Source organism: Nothobranchius furzeri, chromosome 16, assembly GCF_043380555.1.
Source record: "Nothobranchius furzeri strain GRZ-AD chromosome 16, NfurGRZ-RIMD1, whole genome shotgun sequence".
Lineage (NCBI taxonomy): Eukaryota > Metazoa > Chordata > Actinopteri > Cyprinodontiformes > Nothobranchiidae > Nothobranchius > Nothobranchius furzeri.
Genome location: NC_091756.1, coordinates 28,785,015 through 28,809,053, shown reverse-complemented (window position 1 = coordinate 28,809,053; position 24,039 = coordinate 28,785,015). Strand labels below are relative to the sequence as shown.

The 24,039-nt window shown below is 44.8% G+C and overlaps 2 protein-coding genes and 1 pseudogene across 4 annotated transcripts in view; 1 reads left to right on the top strand and 2 right to left on the bottom strand.

The window, feature by feature from the left end:
* Positions 1-503: 503 nt before the first annotated feature.
* Positions 504-7,941, bottom strand: LOC139063447 (uncharacterized; annotated as a pseudogene).
* LOC107388189 (monocarboxylate transporter 7) overlaps positions 7,338-24,039 on the bottom strand; it is a 19,028-nt gene continuing 2,326 nt past the window's right edge. The window contains exons 1-6 of one of the 3 annotated variants that reach the window (XM_054749054.2): positions 19,318-19,741; positions 17,035-17,275; positions 16,815-16,958; positions 15,975-16,103; positions 15,182-15,891; positions 8,719-11,363 (exon numbers count right to left, since the gene is read on the bottom strand). In XM_054749054.2, coding sequence (XP_054605029.1) covers positions 9,363-11,363; positions 15,182-15,891; positions 15,975-16,103; positions 16,815-16,958; positions 17,035-17,272 — 3,222 coding nt within the window. In that variant the 5' untranslated portion in view covers positions 17,273-17,275; positions 19,318-19,741 and the 3' untranslated portion in view covers positions 8,719-9,362. The other 2 variants (XM_015963605.2, XM_054749053.2) reach the window with 2 other exon arrangements.
* LOC107388191 (arylsulfatase G) overlaps positions 19,049-24,039 on the top strand; it is a 21,761-nt gene continuing 16,770 nt past the window's right edge. The window contains exon 1 of the mRNA XM_070545519.1: positions 19,049-19,226. The gene's annotated coding sequence lies outside the window, so the exon portion shown is untranslated. The remainder of the gene's footprint in view (positions 19,227-24,039) is intronic.

Genomic DNA, 24,039 nt, shown 5'->3' with positions numbered 1-24,039 from the left:
GTCTGACACAGTTACCCCATATTTTAAAGTCATGCTATCCAAGGCTGCATGACCATCAGCTGTACTAATACAATGATCCAGCCATGATGTAGTATGCCAACCCTCACTAATATATGTGTAACTGTCTTTTGGCAACAACACTTTGCTAGATAGAATAAGATCATTGTCTTCACACAACTGTGTCAAGTGTTTAGCAAACTGAGATTTTTTTATCTGAAAGATCAGCATTAAAGTTGCCCACAACATATATACTATAAGTACTGTGACTTTGAATAAATGCATTAATAAAAGCCAACCTACTAATATATTCCCCTTCATTTCCAGCAGTTTTGTATGGAGTATAAAAATTATGGATAACAAAACTAATGTTATTCTGGATATATTGTATGCCAATACACCAATCTACATCCAGTCTAACTGGCTTAATTACAGCATCAATTGTTTTGTTCCAAAGCACAGCCACTCCTCCTGATATTCTACCCCTGACTATAGCTGTGCTGAGATCAGTAGTTGATTCCCCCCACTCCCAAAAATTTAGAATTAAGGCGGTTAAGTTTGTCCAGGTCTTGTTTAGGTAAAAAAGTCTCTTGCAAACACAATATTTCACATTCTTCAAGCAAGCTGTCCACAAACTTACGTCGAGCTCTATCCCCTGCATCATGGCCCAGACGCAGGCCACGACAATTATAGGACAACACCCGAAGAGACGTGCTTATGCTGAGGTGCTTGGACCAGGGGGAACATCCCCTGCTGGAGACACATTAGTAGAGCGGAGAGAGCGGGGGTTCCGTGGTTCATAATACCGTCGGACCAGAGCCCCTTCAGGCCACAGCTCAGGGTTATACATTTCACCAATGTCATCACACACAGCCGTAACCTTAAAGGAGCCAAGAGAACAAGCCAGGTCGCCTGACAATTGAACAAAGAACATGAAACATTTGCCAGGGGGTGGCGTGCACTACAGAAATGTTACACACCAGGGCTGTGCAGAGACCTTTGAAGGGGAGGGTGCTCAAATTTAAAAAGGGGCACACAGAATAATATTTTCAAACACCATGACATAACCACAGTATACCCGGCTGAATAACAAATTAACAAATCATATTTATTAGAAATTCAAAATGGAAGCAAATCATTATATACACCCTTACCACATAAGGACAATGTAAAGCAAAAGTAACTTGTTTTGGTAAATGGTCTGTATTTGTATAATGCCTTCTTAGGGTTCTACAACCCCCCAAGGCACATTACAACACAATCAGTCATTCACACACACACACACACACACACACACACACACACACACACACACACACACACACACACACACACACACACACATTAACACACTGATAGTGATGAGCTATGATGTAGCCATAGCTGCTCTGGAGCGCACTGACAGAGGTGAAGCTGCTGAGCACAGGCGCCACCAGTCCCTCTGACCACCACAGGCAAAGCAGGTTAAGTGTCTTGCCCAAGGACACAACAGCATCAATCTCTGATTAAAGTCAGGCTCAAACCTGCAACCTTCTTATTACTGGACAACATGCTCCACCTCCTGATCTGTTGCTGTCCTATTTTACCTGATGATGGGGTACAATGTAGCTGTTGCAGGGTTGCTCCTCTTGCTGCTGCTGATGATGCTGGAGGGCAAGGCTGTGTTGATCTCAGACTGTAGGTAGTAAAACGAACAGAGGAGAAATGTTAGTCAATTACAGAATTAATGTAAGATAATAATAAAAAAATGGCAAAAATTGGTGAAAACTCTTAGAACTGTATGTCTGTGAAGGTTCTCAGTCATCCAGGTCACTGTAGTCTAAGGAGCTTGAAAGAAAAGCGTCTGGACTTCTTTAAAGCCCCATTCCCACCTGTACCGGGTCGGCCCGGGCCGGGTAGCGTAGGTTGTTTACATATCTGGGTGGCCTGGAATTTTCCCGGGCCAACCAAGGCTCATTCTCGGCCCTCTTCCCGAGGGGTACTGCTTCAGGCCAACCAGGGCCAACACGCCCACTGCTGACAGCAAATTCACACCTTCCATTAGAGCAAGCCTCTGATTGGTGGGTAGAATCAGCCCACATGGGCTTAAGGCAAGGATGTGTGGAATCAACCGGGCCAGGCTGGGGCCGACTGGGGCTACCCGGCCCAGGCCGACCCGGTACAGGTGGGAATGGGGCTATAGTTGCTTGAAGACGTTTCACCTCTCATCCGAGAGGCTTCTTCAGTTCTAAGGTCAAATGGTGGAGAGTCCAGTGTTGCCAGATCCAAAATCCCACAATATCGTACAGAGAGGCCTAAATTATCGTTTTTCAGTACAAATTATCGTACATTATAAATTTGATAATAACGTTCCATAAATGACTTCTTACTCCAATATAATATAACAACGAAGGTGTTTTATATTGCCCTGTTTAATTAAACATCTGTAAAACCAGTAATATAATGCCTATAAACGTGCAGAGTGTGTCGGCACCACTCCGACCTCCACGCATTGACACAATATGCACATTTGCGCAGTCCTATTTATGTCATTTCTACATAGGTTAAAAGCACGCGACAAAACATCACAGCAGTGGAAAAACTGACCCAATAAATGACAAAGAAGCCTACTCACCTAGTTGCTGATCTCGATCTCCTCATCTGATTCACTGTCTGTCGCAGCAGAATGCCTTTAATCACCTGTACTAAATGGTCTGTGCTTCTCATTGCAATGTTGTGCTCAGCTAAAAAGCCACATAGCTTGATTTCAGCATTTTTCACATCATTTTCAAAGTTCTCTTTTTCATTAGTTTGCTGGAGACATTTAAGTATAGCTGTCTGGTTTGGCGCAATGCATTTTACCCTTTCTTTGTGTTTAGCTCCCTTTGCATGATTCTTGAGAACAGTGATTTCTGATACCAACTGGATGTTGCAGCGACGACAGAAAGCCTTGGTTTCGTTCCCCTTAACAGGTGCAAGCCATCCTTTGAAAATAGGGTCCAACTCCTACGCAGGACGATAAACTTGTGTCCGGTGTTGCTTTGCTTTACCTTCATCCGTCCCTTCTCTGGTTTTTCTTTTAAGATTAGAAGCCATTGTCTCGTCGCTCTGTCCTCCTAGCTTAGACTTAACTCGGCGCGCTCGCGGGCAAACAGCAAAAACTGGCGGGCCACTGCCACATTATATAACCTTACAGTTTCTCGCGAGAGTAGGCCCTATCGATGTGATTGGGCTATTTATTGTACAGATCCAGAGTCAGTTTTTGTAATAGACACAAGAGCATAAACCTGTAAGCACTGAGGTGAAATCTGACTTCAAAACAGTTTAAAATTATGTAATTGACTTGAGAATGCCACAGCAAAAGACGGTGTTACTAGATGCAATGAGAAATTATCGTGCATTTGAGGATTTTTGAAACTATTGATCGTACATCGTACAGAGCCCAAAATTATGGTACAAATACGATAATTATCGTACATCTGGCAACACTGGGAGAGTCCCAGATTTAAACTCAGTGGGAGTTTCCCCCCCGAAGAGGGAACAAAAGACCCCCTGATGATCTTCTACATAAACACATGAGCCAAGGTGTGAGGGTGGGTGTGGGTCCTATTCAGCCAGAGTTTCGGGTGAGCTCATTGTGAAGCCTGGCCCCACCCTATCATGTGAATTCCTGAGGTTAGATGGCCCAGGATATGCGTGGGCGTTGAGGCATCTGGGAAGGGATCTCAAAACTGGATTATAGATGGCAGACAGTTGGTGCCGTAAACCACCGCCTCTGTTCAAAGATGGTTGCTCACAGTGGACATAAATGGCTTCCTTTACTCCTCTTTCAAACCATCTGTCCTCTCTGTCCAAAATGTGAACGTTGGCATCCTCGAAAGAGTGACCTTTGTCCTTTAGATGCAAATGAACTGCTGAGTCCTGTCCCGTGGAGGTGGCTCTTCTACGTTGTGCCATGCGCTTGTGAAGTGGCTGTTTGGTTTCTCCGATGTAGAGGTCTGGGCATTCCTCGCTGCACTGTACAGCACACACCACATTGTTCAGTTTGTGTTTAGGAGTTTTGTCTTTCGGGTGAACCAGTTTCTGTCTGAGTGTGTTGCTGGGTCTGAAGTACACTGGTGTGTTGTGTTTGGAGAAAACCCTCCTGAGTTTCTCTGATACACCGGCTACATAGGGGATGACAAGGTTGTTGCGCCTGTCTTTCTTATCCTCCCTCTCTGGTGTCTGGTCTTCTTTTCTGTGCATATTTCCTGACTTTATAAATGCCCAATTAGGATAGCCGCATGTTTTAAGTGATTGCTTTATATGTGTGTGTTCCTTCTTTTTCCCTTCCGGCTTAGAAGGAACATGTTCTGCCCGGTGGTGTAGGGTCTTGATTACTCCAAGTTTGTGTTCCAGAGGGTGATATGAGTCGAAGAGGAGGTACTGGTCCGTGTGTGTGGGCTTCCGGTACACTTCAATGTTGAGGTTGCCATTTTCTTCTAAGTGCACAGCGCAGTCCAGGAAAGGCAAGCAGTTGTCCTTTATGTTTTCCCTGGTGAACTTGATGTTTTTGTCCACGGCGTTGATGTGTGTAGTGAAGGATTCCACTTCTTGTGTTTTGATTTTGACCCAGGTGTCATCCACATATCTGTACCAGTGGCTGGGTGCTCTCTCTTTAAAAGAGCCAAGAGCCTTTCTTTCCACTTCCTCCATGTAAAGGTTGGCTACAATAGGTGACACGGGGGAGCCCATGGCGCAGCCATGTTTTTGTCTGTAGAAACCTTCGTTGTATTTGAAATATGTAGTGGTGAGGCAGAGGTCTAACAGTGTGCAAATCTGATCGGGTGTGAAGTTGGTCCTGTCCTCCAAGGTGCTGTCTTCTTGTAGTCGTTTTCTGACAGTCTCCACTGCCTCCGTAGTGGGTATGCAAGTGAAGAGGGAGACTACGTCAAAGGACACCATGGTTTCATCTGGATCCAGGGTAAGTTTCTGGACCTTGTCAGTGAAGTCTGTGGAGTTCTTGATGTGGTGTGGGGTGTTCCCCACCAGAGGTGCGAGGATGGTAGCAAGGTGTTTCGCGATGTTGTAGGTGACTGAATTTATGCTACTGACAATGGGTCTGAGAGGGATACCTTCTTTGTGGATCTTTGGAAGTCCGTAGATGCAGGGTATGGCATCTCCTGGATAAAGGCGGTGATATGTCAGGCGGTTGATGGTTTTGTCCCTTTCAAGGCCTTGAAGGCAAGCTATAACTTTCTTTTTGTAGCTGCTTGTGGGATCTCGCTTAAGGCTTCGTAGGTGGTGTTGTCACTGAGGAGAGTAGTGATCTTTGCATGGTAATCCATTGTGTTTAGGACCACGGTGCACCTTCCCTTATCAGCTGGCAATATAGTGACGGTGTGGTCTTTGCTCAGTGATGCGACTGCCTTCTTTTCTTGTAACGTGAGGTTAGGCGGAGGGACTTGGCTCACACAATATTATTTTTTATAGTTACACAGAAAACAGGCTGAGAAAAGTGGATCCCCACTGTCTCGTACAAGGCCGTATCAGATTCAGGTTTTGGGTAAAAAAGAGGCTTAAAGCAATTCACTCTAATCTTCTTCTTACTGAATTCTGAGAAAATGTTTCTTTTGCTTTTTAGACATGAGACTCGTTTTATGTGCTGAATGTTATTACAAATATGGCTTTAGACCTCTTTAATACATCTTAAGATTCATTTAAACAAATGAACACAAACTGTTAATATTCAAAGTGCTGAACTATAATGTGCTTCTCCACAAAACTTTTTTTTTTCTACAGGCACACTTTCATGAGCGTATCAGAGGTAATGCGGGTTTGGTTTATAGATGTTGGTAGATTTAAATCATTAGTTTCTTTAGTTAGATGTCCACCACACAGCCGGAGGCGCTGGCTCTTATTGCATCAGATATGACCTTTGCTCCAGATTCTCCAATGACATTTCCTTGCAAACTGCAAAAATGAATAAATACATTTTAATAACTTCTACTTTTACAGACTTGTGAGCCAGCGGATAGACTAACATGAAGCATGCAAAACATACTTGATGTATGTCAGTTGGTGATTTCCCTTTAAAGCTGTTGCAATGAAAATGGCTCCATCCATTCCCAGAGAGTTTTCCTGCAGGCTGATGAATCCCAGAGTCAGATTCATTAGTATTTACAAAGTTTGAATTAGTGATTTGTAAATGATAGTAGTTCAGGGAAACCATGGAGGAAATTTCAAGACATTTTGAGAACTCCGCTCTAAATTCTGCTTACAATTTGCAGTAAGATACTGACAAAAAAGAAACGGCAAAGGTTAGTTCATCTCAACGATTTGACTCATGATCAGCTTCAGAGCAAGATCATATTTGGCCCTGAAGCATCATGATGCTGTCAAAACTCACTTCAGTGATTTCAGGCTTGAGGCTTCTGTTGCATTTCATGGCATTGGCCAGGGCCTTTGCTCCCTTCATCCCTACAGCGTTCCCAGGCAGGCTACATCTAAGTCGAGCAATGGAAATAATTACGCTAACACCTTAATCAGAGAGGAAGTCTTCATTCTACTTTACATGTCTGTAAGAAAATCAAATTATTGACTGAAATGTGTCAAACTCCACAACAGTAGGTGGCAATATGCACCTTTTGTGTTGGTATTATAGCAAATAGCCTAAAGCAACAATACATTGGAAACAAACGCTGGAGGGAGGGAAGCAGATAGAGGAATAGCAGTAAATGGACAACCGTAACGCCACAGCGCAGTACGTTAGGTATGTCTACGGTTTGAGTGTGTTGCATGTAAGATTGTGGCAATGATATCAGAAGACAAGTTTTGCGCCCAGGCCTGCCAATGCTCGGCTAACTTGGGATGATTAGATGAAGAGAGGTTCGGGTTTCTAACTGCAACATCTGGGTACCTTAGCTTGATTACAGTTCGATTTTACTTTAGTCAGTCTAAGGTGTTACATGCATCTAAAAAGTTACATTTTAGCCGAACTAAGGCAAAAATTTGGTTTTCTGACACTGCATGTAAACACACCAAGTGTCTCACTGCTGCTGCAGTTTTGACTTGGTTCAATGTTTGTCAACCCTCTGGGTGCTCCTCGCCTGTCCTGCCTGTCTGCATTCAATTCAATTCAATGATACTTTATTAATCCCAGAGGGGCATGTGGTGCCTCGTGTGTGCGTGATTGCAGAAACCGTTTCTCTGACTTGTATAATTTGGAGAACTTGATTCCCTTCTACTCCACTTGCTGCAGAGAGGTAAGTCCTTGATTGCTCCTGATGGCCCTGGCGATTGCTTGAATCCCATCATCATGTAGCAAGTTGGCTGTCAGACTGGGGTGGTGTATACGCAAAATATTCACACACACACACAAGTCAAGGTCATTTTAAGTTTATTTATTGGTTTATTTTAGTGGCAAAATGGTCAAGTTTCACAAACTTAGGTCATTAATTGCTTAAAACACATAAAAAACAACCAAAGGGAGAAAAGTGACTAAAACTCAGCCAGTTTTACAGAAACGTGCTATTAAAGTCATCCCCATCCCATACTGAGAATGCTACTCATCGCTTTGGGTCGTTGCTTAAAGCTTTGTCATCGTTTGGGATCAAGCGTGTTTGTGTTAGAAAACATAAGAATCCTTCCACTGAAGCTCCAAGCCCAGGCTGAGCAGCTCACACATCAGGTTTCATAAATACTGGTTTAGCCGAAACATGCTAACATGATGTGAGAATAGCTGATCAGTTGGCTCCTGATATTAAAAATAGCAGCAACATGTAATTCAGATGTTCAGATCACATCACTGGTTTATTGTGTCTGAACAAAAACAGCTGAGATTATGACAGCGTTGTGAGTTTGGTAACAGTCTGAATGAAAACGAAGCCGTTTTTATAAAACAATCTCGTCAATTTGCCGCAATGCTGAAGCGGCATCGGGGAACCTTAGGTCGTTTACAAGTGGTCAGACAGACAATTACCGCATTATTACTGCCAAGTGGAACGAATGCTGTAAAATTTGCACATCGCCATGCCGGCATGGCGCATTTATAAGACAGACCATGTTATTACACTGATTTGACGGCCTGGTGTGTCTTGTAAAAAGGGCTTAACCCTCCTGAGGTTTTTGTTTTCTGAGTCTGAGGTGTGAATCAGCCTGCAGCATCTAAATGTTGCAGCTTTACAGTTTTCAGTCATTATTATTTCATGTTAAAACCTCAGAAACTACAGTATCTATCAGACTGCATCACTCACTGATTTCATACACGTCATGGCTGTTCACTCAGCAGTATGATTTATAAAAATGTGCCCGTTTTAAAAAGCTGGTTGGTATATTAAGGCACAGGCACATGTTGTGATTTAAATATTTTCTCTGACCTATACTGACAGATCCTGAGCACTTCATGCAGCTATCAGATGAAGTTTACCTCCTACTCTTATATTCATTAATGATCCATAAGATGTGACCACCCAAACATCTTTTGTGGCTCCTCCTCGGCTGAATTGCATCTTGCCATCTCACACAGAGCAGCACTTTAGACGGTCAGGTCTTTGGTCCTGTGTCTGCTCTCCATTGCCCAGCTGGGAGCAGACATTCCTTTCACACTTGAAGCGTTTTAAGCTTCTCCTCCTGCAGGAAAATCCTCGTTTAGCAGGTTTAACTAAACCCAGGAACATGGCACTTAGTCCCATGCCGACGGCACAGGAGTAGAAGGCCGCACCGTAGTTCTGGGTCACATCCACCAGAACGCCTGCCAGCAGAGACAAAACAATGATTAGTTATCTTTTAGCTGTCGGGTGGAAACAATTTTATGATGTCCAATGGGAATGTGCAGAGAGGTTCAATATTAAGATACACTTTTCATATTTTTAAAAAGATAGTAAGGAAATAACTTTCCCATGGGGCAATCTTTTGCATCCTGCCTCGTTCTTCTGGGGGTTTTTGTTATAGAAGAGAATGACGTGTTGTCTTTCCTGGTTTTTAGCCTATTTTATGTTGTCGGTAATCAGGTCAGGTAGTAATCAGGTATGGTATAGTAATCAGGTCTGGTAGTAATCATGAATGGTATAGTAACCAGGTCTGGTAGTAATCAGGTATGGTATAGTAATCAGGTATGGTAGTAATCAATCAATCAATCAAAGCTTTATTTATAAAGCGCCTTCCGCAACCCTGTCAGGAAGCCCAAAGCGCTGAACATGGTACAGTTAAGTAAATATATTGAATAAATCAACAATAAAAGAAATTCAAATTACAAAATACAAATTACAAAATACAAAATGGAAATTACAAGATAGATGAAACATTCTGGTAAAGGACAAATGTGTGAAACACATTTGGATTGAGTGGATGGATTGAGTGTACCAATGAAAACTGTGGAATGGATTCAACATAAAAGAGGGCCAAAATCAAACATGTTCTGGAAACGCCAAGCGGAGGAGGTGTGTTTTTAGGTGATTCTTAAAGACTGGCAGAGAAGGGGACAGCCTAACTGAGGGTGGCAACTGGTTCCAGAGTGACGGTGCTAGGACTGAGAAAGCCCGGTCCCCACGGGTACGACACCTAGACCGAGGGACAGCGAGCAGGCCTTGGTCAGAGGAGCGCAGAGTGCGTGATGGGGAATGTCTGTTCAGGAGCGTGGCTAGATAGGGGGGACCACCACCCTGGAAGAAATGATAAACAAAGACGAGGATTTTGAATTGTGAGCGATAGCAAATCGGAAGCCAGTGCAGAGAGGCCAGAACCGGACTGATGTGGTCCCGTTTCCTGGTCCCAGTCAGGAACCTGGCAGCGCTGTTCTGCACAACCTGTAGGCGATGCAGTGTTGACTGACACAACCCTGCATATAGAGAGTTGCAGTAGTCAAGTCGAGAAATAACAAAGGCATGCAGTACCCGCTCCAGGTGGGCTCTCGACAGCATAGGCTTGATTTTAGCAAGGCGTCTCAGGTGAAAGAAACTGGACCGGATCACAGAATTGATGTGAGCGTCAAATTTAAGTCCTACATCAAGTTTCACCCCCAAACTGATAACAACTGGTTTTGAGTATGGAGAAAGAGGGCCAAGATCAGCATAACGATCCACATTCCTGCTGTTGGGGTGAAAAACAATGAGCTCTGTCTTTCCCTCATTCAGATGTAGATAGTTGGACATTAGCCAAGACCTCACCTCATTAACACAGGACACAAAGGACTGGATAGAGTGACCTTTCTCCTGACACAATGGAGAGTAAATCTGGCAATCGTCAGCATACAGATGGAATGATAGGCCATGTTTACGAAAGATTGACCCCAGAGGTAGCAGATAAATGGCAAACAAAAGAGGACCAAGGATCGACCCCTGCGGGACCCCCCAGCGGAGCCCCTCCCAAGAAGAAAAAACATCACCCAGTTTAACACAGAATGTCCTGTTTTGGAGATACGATCTAAACCAATCCAGAGCTGACCCTTTGATCCCAACCCATCGTTCCAAGCGATCGAGTAGAATCACGTGGTCAACTGTGTCGAAGGCTGCTGTTAGGTCTAACAACAGAAGCAGCACAGATGTACCCTGATCTAGTGATAGATAGATGTCATTTAGGACCCTCAGTAGAGCAGACTCTGTGCTATGGCCAGACCTGAACCCTGATTGGAAAACCTCAAACAGATCAGAGTCCGCTAAATGTGAGACCAGCTGCTGATAAACGACTTTCTCAAGCAGTTTAGATGTAAAGGGCAGGGTAGAGATAGGCCTGTAATTTTCGATCACAGAGACATCAGCACCAGGTTTCTTCAGGGTCGGCCGAATAACTGCTGCTTTCAAAGCAGCTGGGACAACACCTGTGCTGAGGCTCCCATTGATAATCTGACCAAGTGAAGGGCCAAGGCACGGAAAGGCAGCCTTCCAGAGACGAGGTGGCAGAACGTCAAGTGGAGAGCCTGATGGCTTCTGTCTCGCAACTAGCTTACTCAGCTCAGAGTATGAAACTGTATTGAGGGAGCTCAGGGTGGGTGGTAGTGGATGAACTGGAACAGGGTCAACAGAGTTACCAGAAATGACTGCTCTAATGCCCGACACTTTATCAACAAAGAATTTGTGAAAAGCTTCAGAGTTTCCAGCAGCTGTAGGAGACATGGAGCTAGGCTCCTGATACACCAGAACAGAGTTTAGCGTTTTGTAGAGAATCTTAGGATTATTGGAGTTTGTCTCAATGATGTCTGCAAAATAGGCCATTCTGGCGGCCTTCACTGCATCCTGATAAGCAACCAGAGATGCTCTGAACAACTCACGGGAGACCTGTAGGCCATCCTTTTTCCACTTTCTCTCCGAGGATCTACACGCCCGCCTGCAAGCCCGTGTGACATCAGAGAGCCATGGCTCCCTCCTAGGCCGAGACTTGCACAGTTTGAGAGGGGCAACCACGTCCAGGACCTGATTACAAAGTACATCAAAGTGTTGTGAATAGTGATCAACGTTAGATGGATCTGGGTTAAAGGTCTCTAACCTTACAGACATACAGTCCACAAACTTTGAAATAGTTTCTGCATCCAGGGCTCTGAACCTAGTAGCGGAAGCTTCACACACAGGGACAGGACATGGCAACGTAACATCACAGAGTATAGGAGAGTGGTCAGAGAACACAGGGGGCAAAGTCACGAGGTTCGTGACGGGTAGACCATAAGAGATAACCAGGTCCAGGGTGTGACCCCTGGCATGAGTTGGGGATGATACCCATTGAGTTAGATTGAATGAATCTAGCAAATTAAAAAAACCTTTAGCAAGCACATTATCAGGACAGCAGATATGGATGTTAAAATCACCAAAAAATAGGACATAGTCATATTTTAGGATGCAGTCTGCCACAAGATCACAGAAATCATTAAGGAAGTTAGAGTCAGTCTTTGGAGGGCGATAAATCAGCACGACAAGCAGGCGGGGGGAGATGCACAGTTCAAATAAGCACAGTTCAAGGGAAGAAAATGACATGGTGGGTGTAGGCTGTTTACAAGGAAAGCTGGATTTAAAAACAACAACCAGCCCTCCACCTCTGCCCCGTGGTCTGGGGGTATTAAAACACGAGCAGCCAGGTGGTATCAGCTCGAGTAGGGAACTTGTGTCACCAAACGGGATCCAGGACTCACAAATGCAGAGAAAACCCAAGTTATGCTGAATAAAAAAGTCACGAAGAATAAAAGTTTTGTTCAGCACAGACCTGGCATTGACCAGACCAACCCGGGTCTGCAGCACAGAGATCGCGCACGGACCCAGTCCCCTCTAACTCTGTGCCCGTAACCGAGCGCAGATTCTCCCAGCAAACCCCAGTCTGGCGAGATCTTCGAGCCGATCGGCCGTGGCGCGGTGCCGGTTCACCCTCAGAGCCGGCCGAGTTCCCTGAGCAGGGCGCCGAGTAATCCAGGAGACATCTCGGAACCATCGGGTCAGAAGCTGGGCCGGATCGGGCCAGCCGCTTGTTCAGGGATCCAGGCCGACGTCTCACGCGCCGGCTACCTCTCTTTCCTCGTCTTCTCCGATGCTTCCTTCTCGAGCTGGGGCGGACAGAGGGCCGACACATCACGGCTTGGGTGGAGAGAGCACGCGGGCAGTTCAACCAGCAGCATCGTCCGTGAGGTTCATGGCTCACACAGCCCGGTTCCCAGCGCGCGCTGCCGGCGACATCAACGGAAGGACGAAGCCTCAGCAGCACAGCTCGATCATATGTCAGCAGAGGATCCACGCCATTCAAAAAAGGGATCAGCGACAAGAAAAGTGCATAAAAGCCAATAAAACGCCAATAAAATCCAATAAAAAGCAAGGTATCAGTGCGTAAAGAGGACGAGCAGCTCGCAGCGTGACCGTGCGCAAGCGCCATCTTACTCCAAACTGATATCAGGTATGGTATAGTAATCAGGTCTGGTAGTAATCAGGTATGGTATAGTAATCAGGTATGGTAAAGTAATCAGGTCTGGTAGTAATCAGGTATGGTATAGTAACCAGGTATGGTAAAGTAATCAGGTATGGTATAGTAATCAGGTATGGTAAAGTAATCAGGTATGGTATAGTAATCAGGTCGGTTGTAATCAGGTATGGTATAGTAATCAGGTCTGGGAGTAATCAGGTATGGTATAGTAATCAGGTCTGGGAGTAATCAGGTCTGGTAGCAATTCGGTATAGAAGTATTCGGGTCTGGTAGTAATCAGGTATGAGATCGATAGGCAGATTGCTGCTGCATCTGCAGTGATGAGGGCGTTGTACCGGTCTGTCATGGTGAAGAGAGAGCTGAGTCAGAAGGCGAAGCTCTCGATTTACCAGTCAATCTATGTTCCTACCCTCACCTATGGTTGTGATCTTTGGGTAGTGAAAGAAAGAATGAGATCGCGGATACAAGAGCCGAAATGTGTTTTCTCCAAAGAGTGGCTGGGCTCTCCCTTAGAGATAGGGTGAGAAGCTCGGTCATTCGGGAGGGGCTCGGAGTAGACCCGCTGCTCCTCCACATTGAGCGGAGCCAGTTGAGGTGGCTCGGGCATCTGGTCAGGATGCCTCCCTGGTGAGGTTTTCCGGGCACGTCCAACCAGGAGGAGACCTAAAGGTAGACCCAGGACACGGTGGAGGAACTATGTCTCTCACCTGGCCAGGGAACGCCTTGGGATTCCCCCGGAGGAGCTGACCCAAGTGGCTGGGGAGAGGGAAGTCTGGGCCTCTTGCCTTAGGCTACTGCCCCCGTGACCCGACACCGGATAAGCGGATGAAAATGGATGGATGGATGGATGGGTGGTGCAGAAAACCAACGACAGAGGCGTCTGTGGGGAGCCCAACCTTTGCTTTGCACAGGAAGTGAAAACTACCCAGCAATGAGCATGTATGGTGACAGCCTTGCGTGAATGGTTTATTAGAATGATTGACAGTCATGCAGACTAATGGTTCAGATTATCACCCCCGGACTGCTATACCTTTAAGTTGTGTTTTCACACAGATCAAGATTGTTTGTATATCAAATTCCTTTGTGGTGCAACTTAAATATCCATCCATTTTCTATACCCGCTTGTCCACGCAAGGTCGCGAAGGCTGGTGCCTATCTCCAGCGGCCTCTGGGCATGCAGGTGGGGTACCCTCTGGACAGGTTGCCAGTCCATCGCAGGGTAGCACAGAGACACACAGGACAAACAACCAAACACACAAACTCAGTCTGTTGCTGTCGTTGTGTCCTTGGGTAAGACACTTAAACCACCTTGCCTGCTGGTGGTGGTCAGAGGGACCGGTGGCGCCTGTGCTTGGCAGCCTCACCTGTCAGTGCGCCCCAGGGCAGCTGTGGCTACATCGTAGCTCATCACCACCAGGGTGTGAATGTGTGTGTGAATGAGTGAATGACTGACTGTGTTGTATTGCACCTTGGGGGTTTCAGGACTCTAGAAGGCACTAAATCAAAAACAGGCCATTTACCATTTACAGTTTTATGTTTATTAATTTAGCAGACGCTTTTATCCAAAGCGACTTACAATTTATAACCTATAGGGCAAGTTGTGATCTGTGGGGGAAACCGGAGTACCCGGAGGAAACCCACGCATGCATGGGGAGAACACGCAACTCCACGCAGAAAGGCCGCAGCCGAGCAGAGTTTCAAACCTGCAACCTTCGTGCTGCGAGGCAACCGTGCTAACCACTGCGTCACCATGCAGCCCAAGTTTTAGAGAAACCAATCAACCTAACAATCATGTTTTTGGACTGTTGGAGAAAGCTGGAGTATCTGGAGAGAACCCATGCGTGCACAGTGAGAATATGCAAACTCCATGCAGAAAGGCATGGGATTTGAACCCAGGACCTTCTTGCTGCAAGGCAACAGCGCTAACCACTGCACCACTGCAGCCCACAATTTAGATATATTTACCTTTATTATGAGGTGATCATTTAGGTTGTAACAACATCCATCGCTGATGCAACCTTCTATGTTGTAATTGTAAAAGTACATTAACCACCTCTAAAGAGCCAGAGGATTAAAGCTGATGTATGTTGAATATATTTCCATTTGTATTGACATTAAGTTCTGTCTTACCCCCGAGTGGTGGTCCAGCCAGTCCAGCAAAACTCTGGATGAAGACATAGACCCCAGCAGCTGAGGACATCCTCTCTATGCCCACCACATCGTCCTCAGCCAGCATGGGGATGTGGGTGCACGCTAGCGTTCCCATGAAGAACCCGTACACTCCACAGCACACAACCAGGCCCCAGAACTCTGCCACAAGAGTAAATCCTACCAGATCCATCGTCATGATGACGACACACGCCAGAAGAACCAGGAGCTTCCTCCTCCTGAACGGCTTCCTTGTCAGCACCCATCCGATGGAGAATCGGCCCAAGATCTCAGCCACGGCCATGGTGGGCAGCATGTAGGTGGCTTGTTCCCGCTTCACGCCACGACTCATGCTCAGCCTGATGATGTAGAGTTGAGGGGCAAAGAAGCCCAGAGTGGCAAACAGTCCGAACAGAGAGTAGAATATGAAGCTGCACTCTCGAAGGATGGAGAAGTCTAGCAGAGGATTCTTTACAGATAGCTTTTGGTCACCATCTTTCTCTAACTGCTCCTCGGCATCTCTGCCTGTTTTCTCTAATTCTTTAACATGAACCTGGCTTCTTTCCAAACACCTGGATTCTGTTGGGTCTTTGTGTGGAGAAGTGTGCCCCCCTGTGGTGCTGCTGTCCTTATCTGACTGGACTCCTGACGCTGCTGTTAGCTCCTTATTTCTTGTCACGGAGTTCTCCAACATTACATGTTCTGCATCCTCCTGTGGCCCCAGTGCTTTTAGCATTTTGGAGGACAAAGTGTCAGTTTCTGTGTCTTGGCTCGCGTTGGGTTTAATGATGATAGGTCGAAGAAGAGCACCGCAGATGATGACGATGCTTTGCAACGCTCCAATCACTGCCATGGTGTGCCGCCAGCCAATGAGATCTCTTAGTGCAGAAAATGCTAAATGACAAAGAGACGTGATAAGTGTGACTAAAATAGATTATTATTGGATGTCTATCTGATGAAGAAAGTCAAACTCTTACCTGGGGCCAAGGCGAACATGGCAAAGGACTCCCCAGTTGAAGCCACAGCTGTGACCAGAGACCGCCTCCTGGTGAAGTACTTAGAGAGGATGGTCACGGTGGGCAGGAAGGTCAGACAGTAGCCAAGGCCTACAGTTTAAAGATACACACATGACACTGCAATCTATCCATCACATTAAAGACCAAGTTCACCGCGTTTTTTTTCCAAATACATTTGAGTGGTCTCTAGTACAAATGAATGCCTTGTGAGTCCATCTCTGTGGGGAAAGAAGCTCTGGCACTCCTGTTTCAGGAGCTAGAAGTGAAGCAGAGCAGAGGTGAGCAGCAGACGGCAGGTTTTAGAGCCTTTTTAAAGATAGTCTCACATCTGTCATCTGATTGGCTAACAGCAATGTGACTACCAATGACTCAGTTTGCAATGTTGACGTTTTATCTCCTCAAAAAACACAAGCCTAAAGGAGTTCTGCTGTGTGGTGGAGTTTCTAATGCTAACGGTTAGCTTCTACTAGTGGCATGGACGTAATTGGGGGGGGGGGGGGACCCCACCCCCCACCCCCCCACTTTTTCCAAAGTCAAGTTTTGACCCCTGCACTTTTTACCATCCCAAAACAATATTACGCCATTTTAAATAGACACTGGTTGAGCTCTAGGACCAAGTGGAAAACAACCGTTTGTGTTGAAGCTTGTTTCCCATTTGAACACACTAAAGATTCAGCCTGACTGTGAAACTCAGAGCGAGCGACTGACCGTGTTTCAAAAATAACAAATACGAAACAATTTCTTAGTGAACTTTGTCTTTAAGGCTAAATTTGAAGTTTAATGGGGTTAAAGATGGAATACCTGCTACTAATCCATAGGTGATGTACATTTGATTGACAGAGCTTGTAAAGCTGGTGGCAATCGTTCCAGTGGAAATAAGCAATCCTCCAATCATCACAACAATCTGGAAGCCAAAACGGTTGGTCATCACCGAGGAGAGAGGACCTGCAGACCAAACACTCTTCCTTGTAGATTATTAAATCGGAGGTTTAAAGCAGCTTTTTGCTACCAATGTTCTCACCGTTGAAGGTCATGACAAACACACAGATGGAGACAACCCAGGAGACTCGACTGTTGCTCTCCTCAAACTCATCCATCACATCCTCTAGGAAAATGCCGAAGCTCTTGATGAAGCCATAAGTGAAGACCTCCACGATGAAAAAGGCTGCAGCGACCACCCAGCCCCAGCCTCCATCAGGAGCCTCTGAGTACGCACAGGGCCCCAGGACCTGCGTCACCTTAGCTCCACACAGATCCATGACCTGCAGAAGGAACAACATTAACGAAGATGTGAGTAAAGTCAAACAGAAAGGTGATCAATACTAAACCTGGGTCAAACAACTCTATGCTGTGTACTCTGAGTTGGAGCTGGAGCCCAAACCTCTGTCAGGATCTGATAAAGGATTCGATTCTGCAGAGGGGTCGGATTTGGACACAACACGCTCAAGTTTCACCCCAATGGAAGAGCTGCTCCTCTTCTCATCACCATCAGGTCAAAGATAACGAATCAGCTGTCAAATATTATCACTCCAGGGTTGGAGACCCTACGCTGTCTTTGGCTGCTTGCTGTTTAACTAAAGCTGGAGAAAAAGCAGCAAAGTCAGACCTAATTAATTATTAATACACTCGGGGGAGATTTGGGTAAAGTCAGACATTGTTGAGCGTTATGTGGATTTGGTAGCAGGGCTATAACATATTTACATCACATCAAAATGAAAAATGTTTTGCTAGGTCAGACATTTCTAAGTTTTCAGTCAGTGAAACCATAATGATTTGTGTTTACCTGTTTTCACACTCTTCTATTTAAAGAAGAAAATATCTCAGATCACCTGGTTCCTATGGGCAGGTGAGACAATTAGTCTTTTTCTGTTTGGTTATATGTCAGAATATATAATATGTTCAGAATGAATATTCTTTTATAGAAAATTATAAAAAGGAGCTCTAAGGACATTTCCAGGAAGCTCTGCCTTCCAACACATTTCATAATCTGCACCTTGTTTTTCTTCTTTTATTGGAGTACTGTAGCTCCCATTGTATGTTCTCTCCCTGGGTTGTGTTCTATTACTAAACAAGAATCAGCTTTCAAAGCATACAACAGAGGAAACCCGCCTTTTAGAACATCTAACCTTATAAATCAGATTTTCTTTTGATTAAAGAATGGATTAAATCTAACAATAAAGCACCACTAATTTAGCTAATTAGTGTCACTAATGCACTAGTGAAGAAAGAGATGGGTGACATATATATGGGAAAATACAGCTAGTATGGGGCAACAGTGGCACAGGAGTTCAGGACTCTAGAAGGCACTATATCAAATAAAGGCCATTTATATTTTGAATTATAAAACACTGAATCAGTACCATGCTGTTTTTTCAATGTTTCTGTTTATTTTTTCCTCCAAAACAAGTAAAAATTTCCAGCAAGAAAATTAATATGAATATATTATATCTTATGAAAAAATATATAATTTCCCTTGTCAAGTGTTCTTATGCATTTGCAAATCCAATCCAGGCACGTTCAAGGTTTGCTTGTAAGATTGTCAGACCTAATATATTTGTGATATTATAATCAAAGTAAAAAAACTATATATAAATATATATATATATATATATATATATATATATATATATATATATATAGTCTGTAAATTAAAATAAAATCACTACCTGCACAAACACACTTCCGCCTTTTGCCCACAGTAATATGTTGGCTTGTTCTTTTCCAAACAGCCAGGTGATTGTGAACAGCTGTGAATTTATTATTCTAAAATAAAAATGGGAAGCGTTTACGTGATGCGGATGAACCCAGCTTCTAGTGATGGGATTTATGGCTCTTTCATGGGAGCCGTTCATTAGTCGGTCGTTTAACTTAAAGAGCCGTTCAAAAGACTGACTCCTTTGAACGATGGGGGGGGGGGGGGGGGGGATCAAGTCGGTAAGGGCGCACGGGGTTGGTTAGCGTTCCTCCCATAGATATGTATATAAACACGTGCTTATATACATATCTATGGTTCCTCCTACGTGTCACAGCAGGGGGTGGGATTTGAGCGGGTGAGTTTGACCAACTTCCGGGGAGGTTTGTTAAGATGAACGGCTCTCTGCAGGGACTCGGCTCTCATCGTTCACTTTGAAAACCCGTTCAAAAGATTCGATTGGTTCGTAAATGTCACATCACAACCAGCTGCGTCTCGCGCTGTTCTCTGAACTCAACACTGTGAGTAGCTGAACTTTTAAAAAGCAGCCCTATTACTTCTCCCACAGACTACTCGTTTTGTAAATGACTCGTTTTAAGATTGTCTTCTTACCTGAGTGTAGCTAATTTCGGACGGAAGTAATCCCCTCTTCAGTCCTCGCTGCCGTTAATCCCTCCAAGAAGTGCCGCGCGCATCAATGCGCGGTCACTGAACACTGGTGTTGACCGCTAGGACGCTTTGACTTGGATGCGCGCGCGCACACACACACGTGGAGGTCGAGTACAGATTTTCAGTGTGTGGCACGAGCACACATGGTTATGAACAGGCGGCAGAGATCTGGTTGCAACCAGTTCCAAACCCGTAGTATCCTTTGACAAACAACTTCCTCAGGAGGCTGCATTTGAATAAATAATAATATTTTTGCCTCTCAAAAAGCTAAAAGGCGTTTTACACTTGGAATAATACTTACAGACCCGTATCTGTTTAACATGCGTGTCATTACAGTTTACCAGACATTCATTTTAACATTCATCACGTTTTTTAAAACTTTTTATTCATCTCAAAGATGAAAAAACGCTCAACTGGTACAATAAAAAGAATATTTCTTATTATTTGAAGTAGGATTATATACTATATGGACAGCATATCTGTTGATAAATGACTCCTTGAACAACCTTAATTCAGAGAAACAGAGATTAGTTTAGATCAAATTGTGGAGTTTGCTGTCACAGTGAAGTAAATATCTTTGCAACACTCCCCAGGTGACAGAGAAGTCTGAAGGAAAAACACCTCTGTCAATGCGTGTGCGCCATGGGCGTCGCACCAAGCCCCCACAATGCAGCTCTAAAATTGGTCCCAACCCGGAAGTACCAAAAAATGCAGTTCCACCCTCATCCGCTGGGGGCTGGTATCAGAAGTGCGCAAATCCTCATTGACTCCCATGTTAAAAATGCCAAGTTCACAGCAGAAATAAACATGTTTACAGCCTGGTACCAAAACATGTTTTTTGTTTAAATGATCTAGTTTACACTCATGACAACTCTGAGGGGGAGAATTTTTTTCTCACTCTTCTGATTAAGTGCATTATCAGCCTAAAATTCTGTATAATTAATGAGCATCAGACCCACGTGACCACAGAGCTAGTTCTGTGGAAAGGCCTCAGTAGAGCCTCGGTCTGGCTTGGAAACTGTTCCGGGATTTAGAGTCTCTGTGTTTGTGTATTCTTTTTTTGGATATTTTTGTGCAATTGTTGGACAAAATGACTTGCTGTGGCATTAATTGCACTAATAGAGCGTCCAAGGAGTCTCCACTTAATTTTTTTCGGTAAGTAAAATTATATTTATGTATTTGAGGTCACTGCTGAGCTTAGATTTTAACTGTTTAACCATGAAATTTAAATGTAATAGGGTAAAACCCAGTGCATTTAACATAATGCTGCACTTTTGAAAATGGCTTGAAATATAACATGTTGGTGGAGCTGGGTTCCGACTATCGGCTTGTGGAGCTCTCGGCAGACCGACGTTTTCCACCCTGATTGCCGGCTGTTTCTCCCCGCAGCCCGGTCCATCTCTGTCTGATCGTGACTTCTGTTGGCTGCGGCGGGCTGACAGCTGGTTCTCCCAGCAGCTCGGCGCATCTGTCTGATCGCGGCTTCTGTGTGCTGCGGCGGGCTGACGGCTTGTGGAGCTCTGGGATGGAAACCTTTCCACCCGGTTTTCCCCAGTGGCAGCTCTGCGCAGCAGCGCTTGTCTGCTGTGCAGCTGCCGGCTTGTGGAGGTCTCCGAGACCTCTGTGTTCCACCCGGTTTTACCCAGCGGTCAGCCCGGCGTATCTCTGACTCAGAAGCTCTGGTGTTGTGCACAGTTAACTCCGGTTGTAGCTAGGTTGCTACCTCCGTTAGCTTAGCTCCCACCTCCGCACTAGCTTTGGGTTAGCTTCAGATTAGCTTGTAGCTAGTTCGACCGGGTGTCGTCAGTTGATCCCAGCCTTACAACCCCACCCTCAGCTCCACCTCTCTTCCCTTTTATGGAATTGTCTGGGCTTGACGGAACCTGTGACATGGTCAAAATGGCGGTGGTGGCCACCTCCCATTTTAGCACAAAAACTTGTTATTGGAGTCTATGGAAACCCATTGTCCATGTATTAATGTCGATGCGTCGCACTCGTGGGGGATGTGGGGGTTTCAACACCCACAGTTTTCCACACGTTTTGCTCACCTCCACACCATTCTGGTTTCTTTATCGCGCTCTGTTGGCCTCATCTCCTTCTTCCCCTCCCTCTTCTGACAGCTGATGTCGGGTTTCAAGGAGAGCAGGAGAAGGAGGGAAGGAAGAGCTCGACTGAATTCATAATTTTACATGCTGACATTAGCTGTACAATGTCTGAGTTTGATAAAGTGAAGAACAACAATTTGCAGAGGTTTGTAACAGGCGCGGCGCCAGGTTTTAATTTTTGGGTGGGCCACGGTAATTCTGGACAAGCCTTAATAAGCAGTGACTTAAGTGAAGCAGGCAGGTCACGCTAGAAAATTTCGTTTAAAAAGACGTCATAAATGTTTTCCCTCGTCATTTTTTATTTCTAAAATATAAAGTAAAAACTCACAATATAATTTTCATTCATTTGTCTATAATATTTAGTCTACACCAGTACGTTAAGTGGACCAGCACCAGAATGCATTAACTGCACTTCTAATATTTACCTATTAACGTAGGACTCTTTCATAAGGGTACATGCACACCAGTAGTTTTTACGGTTATTCATGGGGCAAAATCTCCAAGGATTAAAGCAAAGTATCCAGCCCACCTCTCCAAATGCGTAAAATGTGCATCACAGCTGCTAGGCGCGCCGCACGCACTGTCAGCTACGTCAGCCCAGACAAGAGTAGAGAAAATAGAGAAAGAATAGAGGATAATTCTGTCCGGATGTGGATGGAGATTACATTTTACAGCAGCCTGATCATCATTTAAATACGTAAACCATCACCTGGCTTCTAGTCCACGCTATCAGCATTATTTTAATTTGTGTGTGTGTGTGTGTGTGTGTTTTCCACTTCAAACACTGGTCTAACCAACCAGACCAGTGTGTCCAGTAACATATTAATGTTACAATTAAACAATTTCACTTCATGTAGGCTAGGAACTTTTCACCTGCCGTGGCCCGACCGCTTCTGCTCCACATAAACTTTGTGCGTGATCAAATGTCTCTAGAGGTGCTTTCTGAGCTGAAGAGGCTATTCTGCCTCAGACTGGATGCGTCATGCATCTCCATAATAGAGACGAGAACAAGCGCTGTTCAGCCAAAGTTTCAGAATCGGCGAAGATTTTTCCAAGTGACACATCCCTCAGAAAGACCAGGTTTCCAGACTGCTTCAGTGGGAGGAAATCTTACCGCATCGCCGTGGTTCTGCTCTGCGCTGCGAACACCTCTACAGATCTTCAGCTCACGGTGCGCTGCGAGCTGCATTGAGCACATGTCCAGTATAAAGCTCTGATGTTCCGATGGGAATCATTTCTTGATTGATTTAGTCACCTCCACGATGTGCGTAACGATTAAAATGTCAGCTCCTCTGTGTGCGTCGGGGTAATTCTTTCAAAACAGCCAACATCCTTGAGTTTATCTGTCAAAATAAACAGTCAAATGGAAATATCTGTAACCTGCCATTTAACTGTTTTGCCTTCTTGTGAAGATTGTTGCAAAGAGAAACAATTACACTTGATTAACCCCAGAGCCATGCGCACTGTGCTGTACTCCGTCACTGTAAATGAGGGGGAAACAATTTAATTAGATCATTTTATTACCCTTTTAACATGGTTTAATGTAAAGTTTAATTCAGTACAAACTTTAGTTACACCAGTCTAACGAGACAGAGCCTGGATTTGTATTCTGAACAGTTTAAAGGGACTTTACGGAGTTTTGAATTTTTATGCTCGCGATTGCCCCCTCAGGCCAAAAGTGTAACGGCAGCTTCAATAGTAGGCTCGTGCACGAGGCGCGCATGCTGTACGTGCACACTCCTTAACGAAAATAACAGCTGAGACCGTCAGCTCCGTGTGTGTGTGTGTGTGGCCCGGAGGACAGAGGACAGGAGAACGCACAGTTAATTAATTAAATAATTTGGTTCTGTACCTTTCTCTTCAGCACCGCCGACAAAGGTTTAAGATGGGTCAGTCCTCCTGCATGCTCTTGAAAAAGTATTCCAAAATGAAAGTTGAGCCCACATCTTTTTTATATGTGAATTCAATGCCATTTGGCGAGTCTCAAATAAAAATTTGGGCATCTTACTGTGAAAAAAATATACCATTAATGTAAAAAAGAAACTCTAAATTAACTATTTTCACATCCAAAATCAAACCCGGGTCTTCTGCACAAAAGTCCACTGTTTTACTAGGCGAGCTAACACATAAGTGATGTCACTAGTATCTGTACCATTTAAGAACGGTTCGGAGGGCTGTGCCTGAACACGAACGCCCATGAAGCAGCCTGCTCGACCCGAGCAGCTCTTTTTTTCTGTGATTTTACAGAAAAACAGGCAATCACAGTAAAAATGCCAGGGCTCATTTTACAGGACCAGGGCATTGCAGGAGAATGTGTTAAGAAGAATTTTATTATTTCTATACATATTTTGGCTGTCAAACTTCCATAATGTCCCTTTAAACATGTTTAAAACGGAGACATGCGTGACGTGTCTAAAATTTGCACCTGCTCAACTATTATGGAAATTAAACTAAGAAGATGAATAGCATGAAATCAATTTAGGCACAGACAACATCCTCCACACTTTTGAAAAGCTTGCAACGCGCCAGATGTGCGCCTCTCCCTTGTGGAGAAGTATAA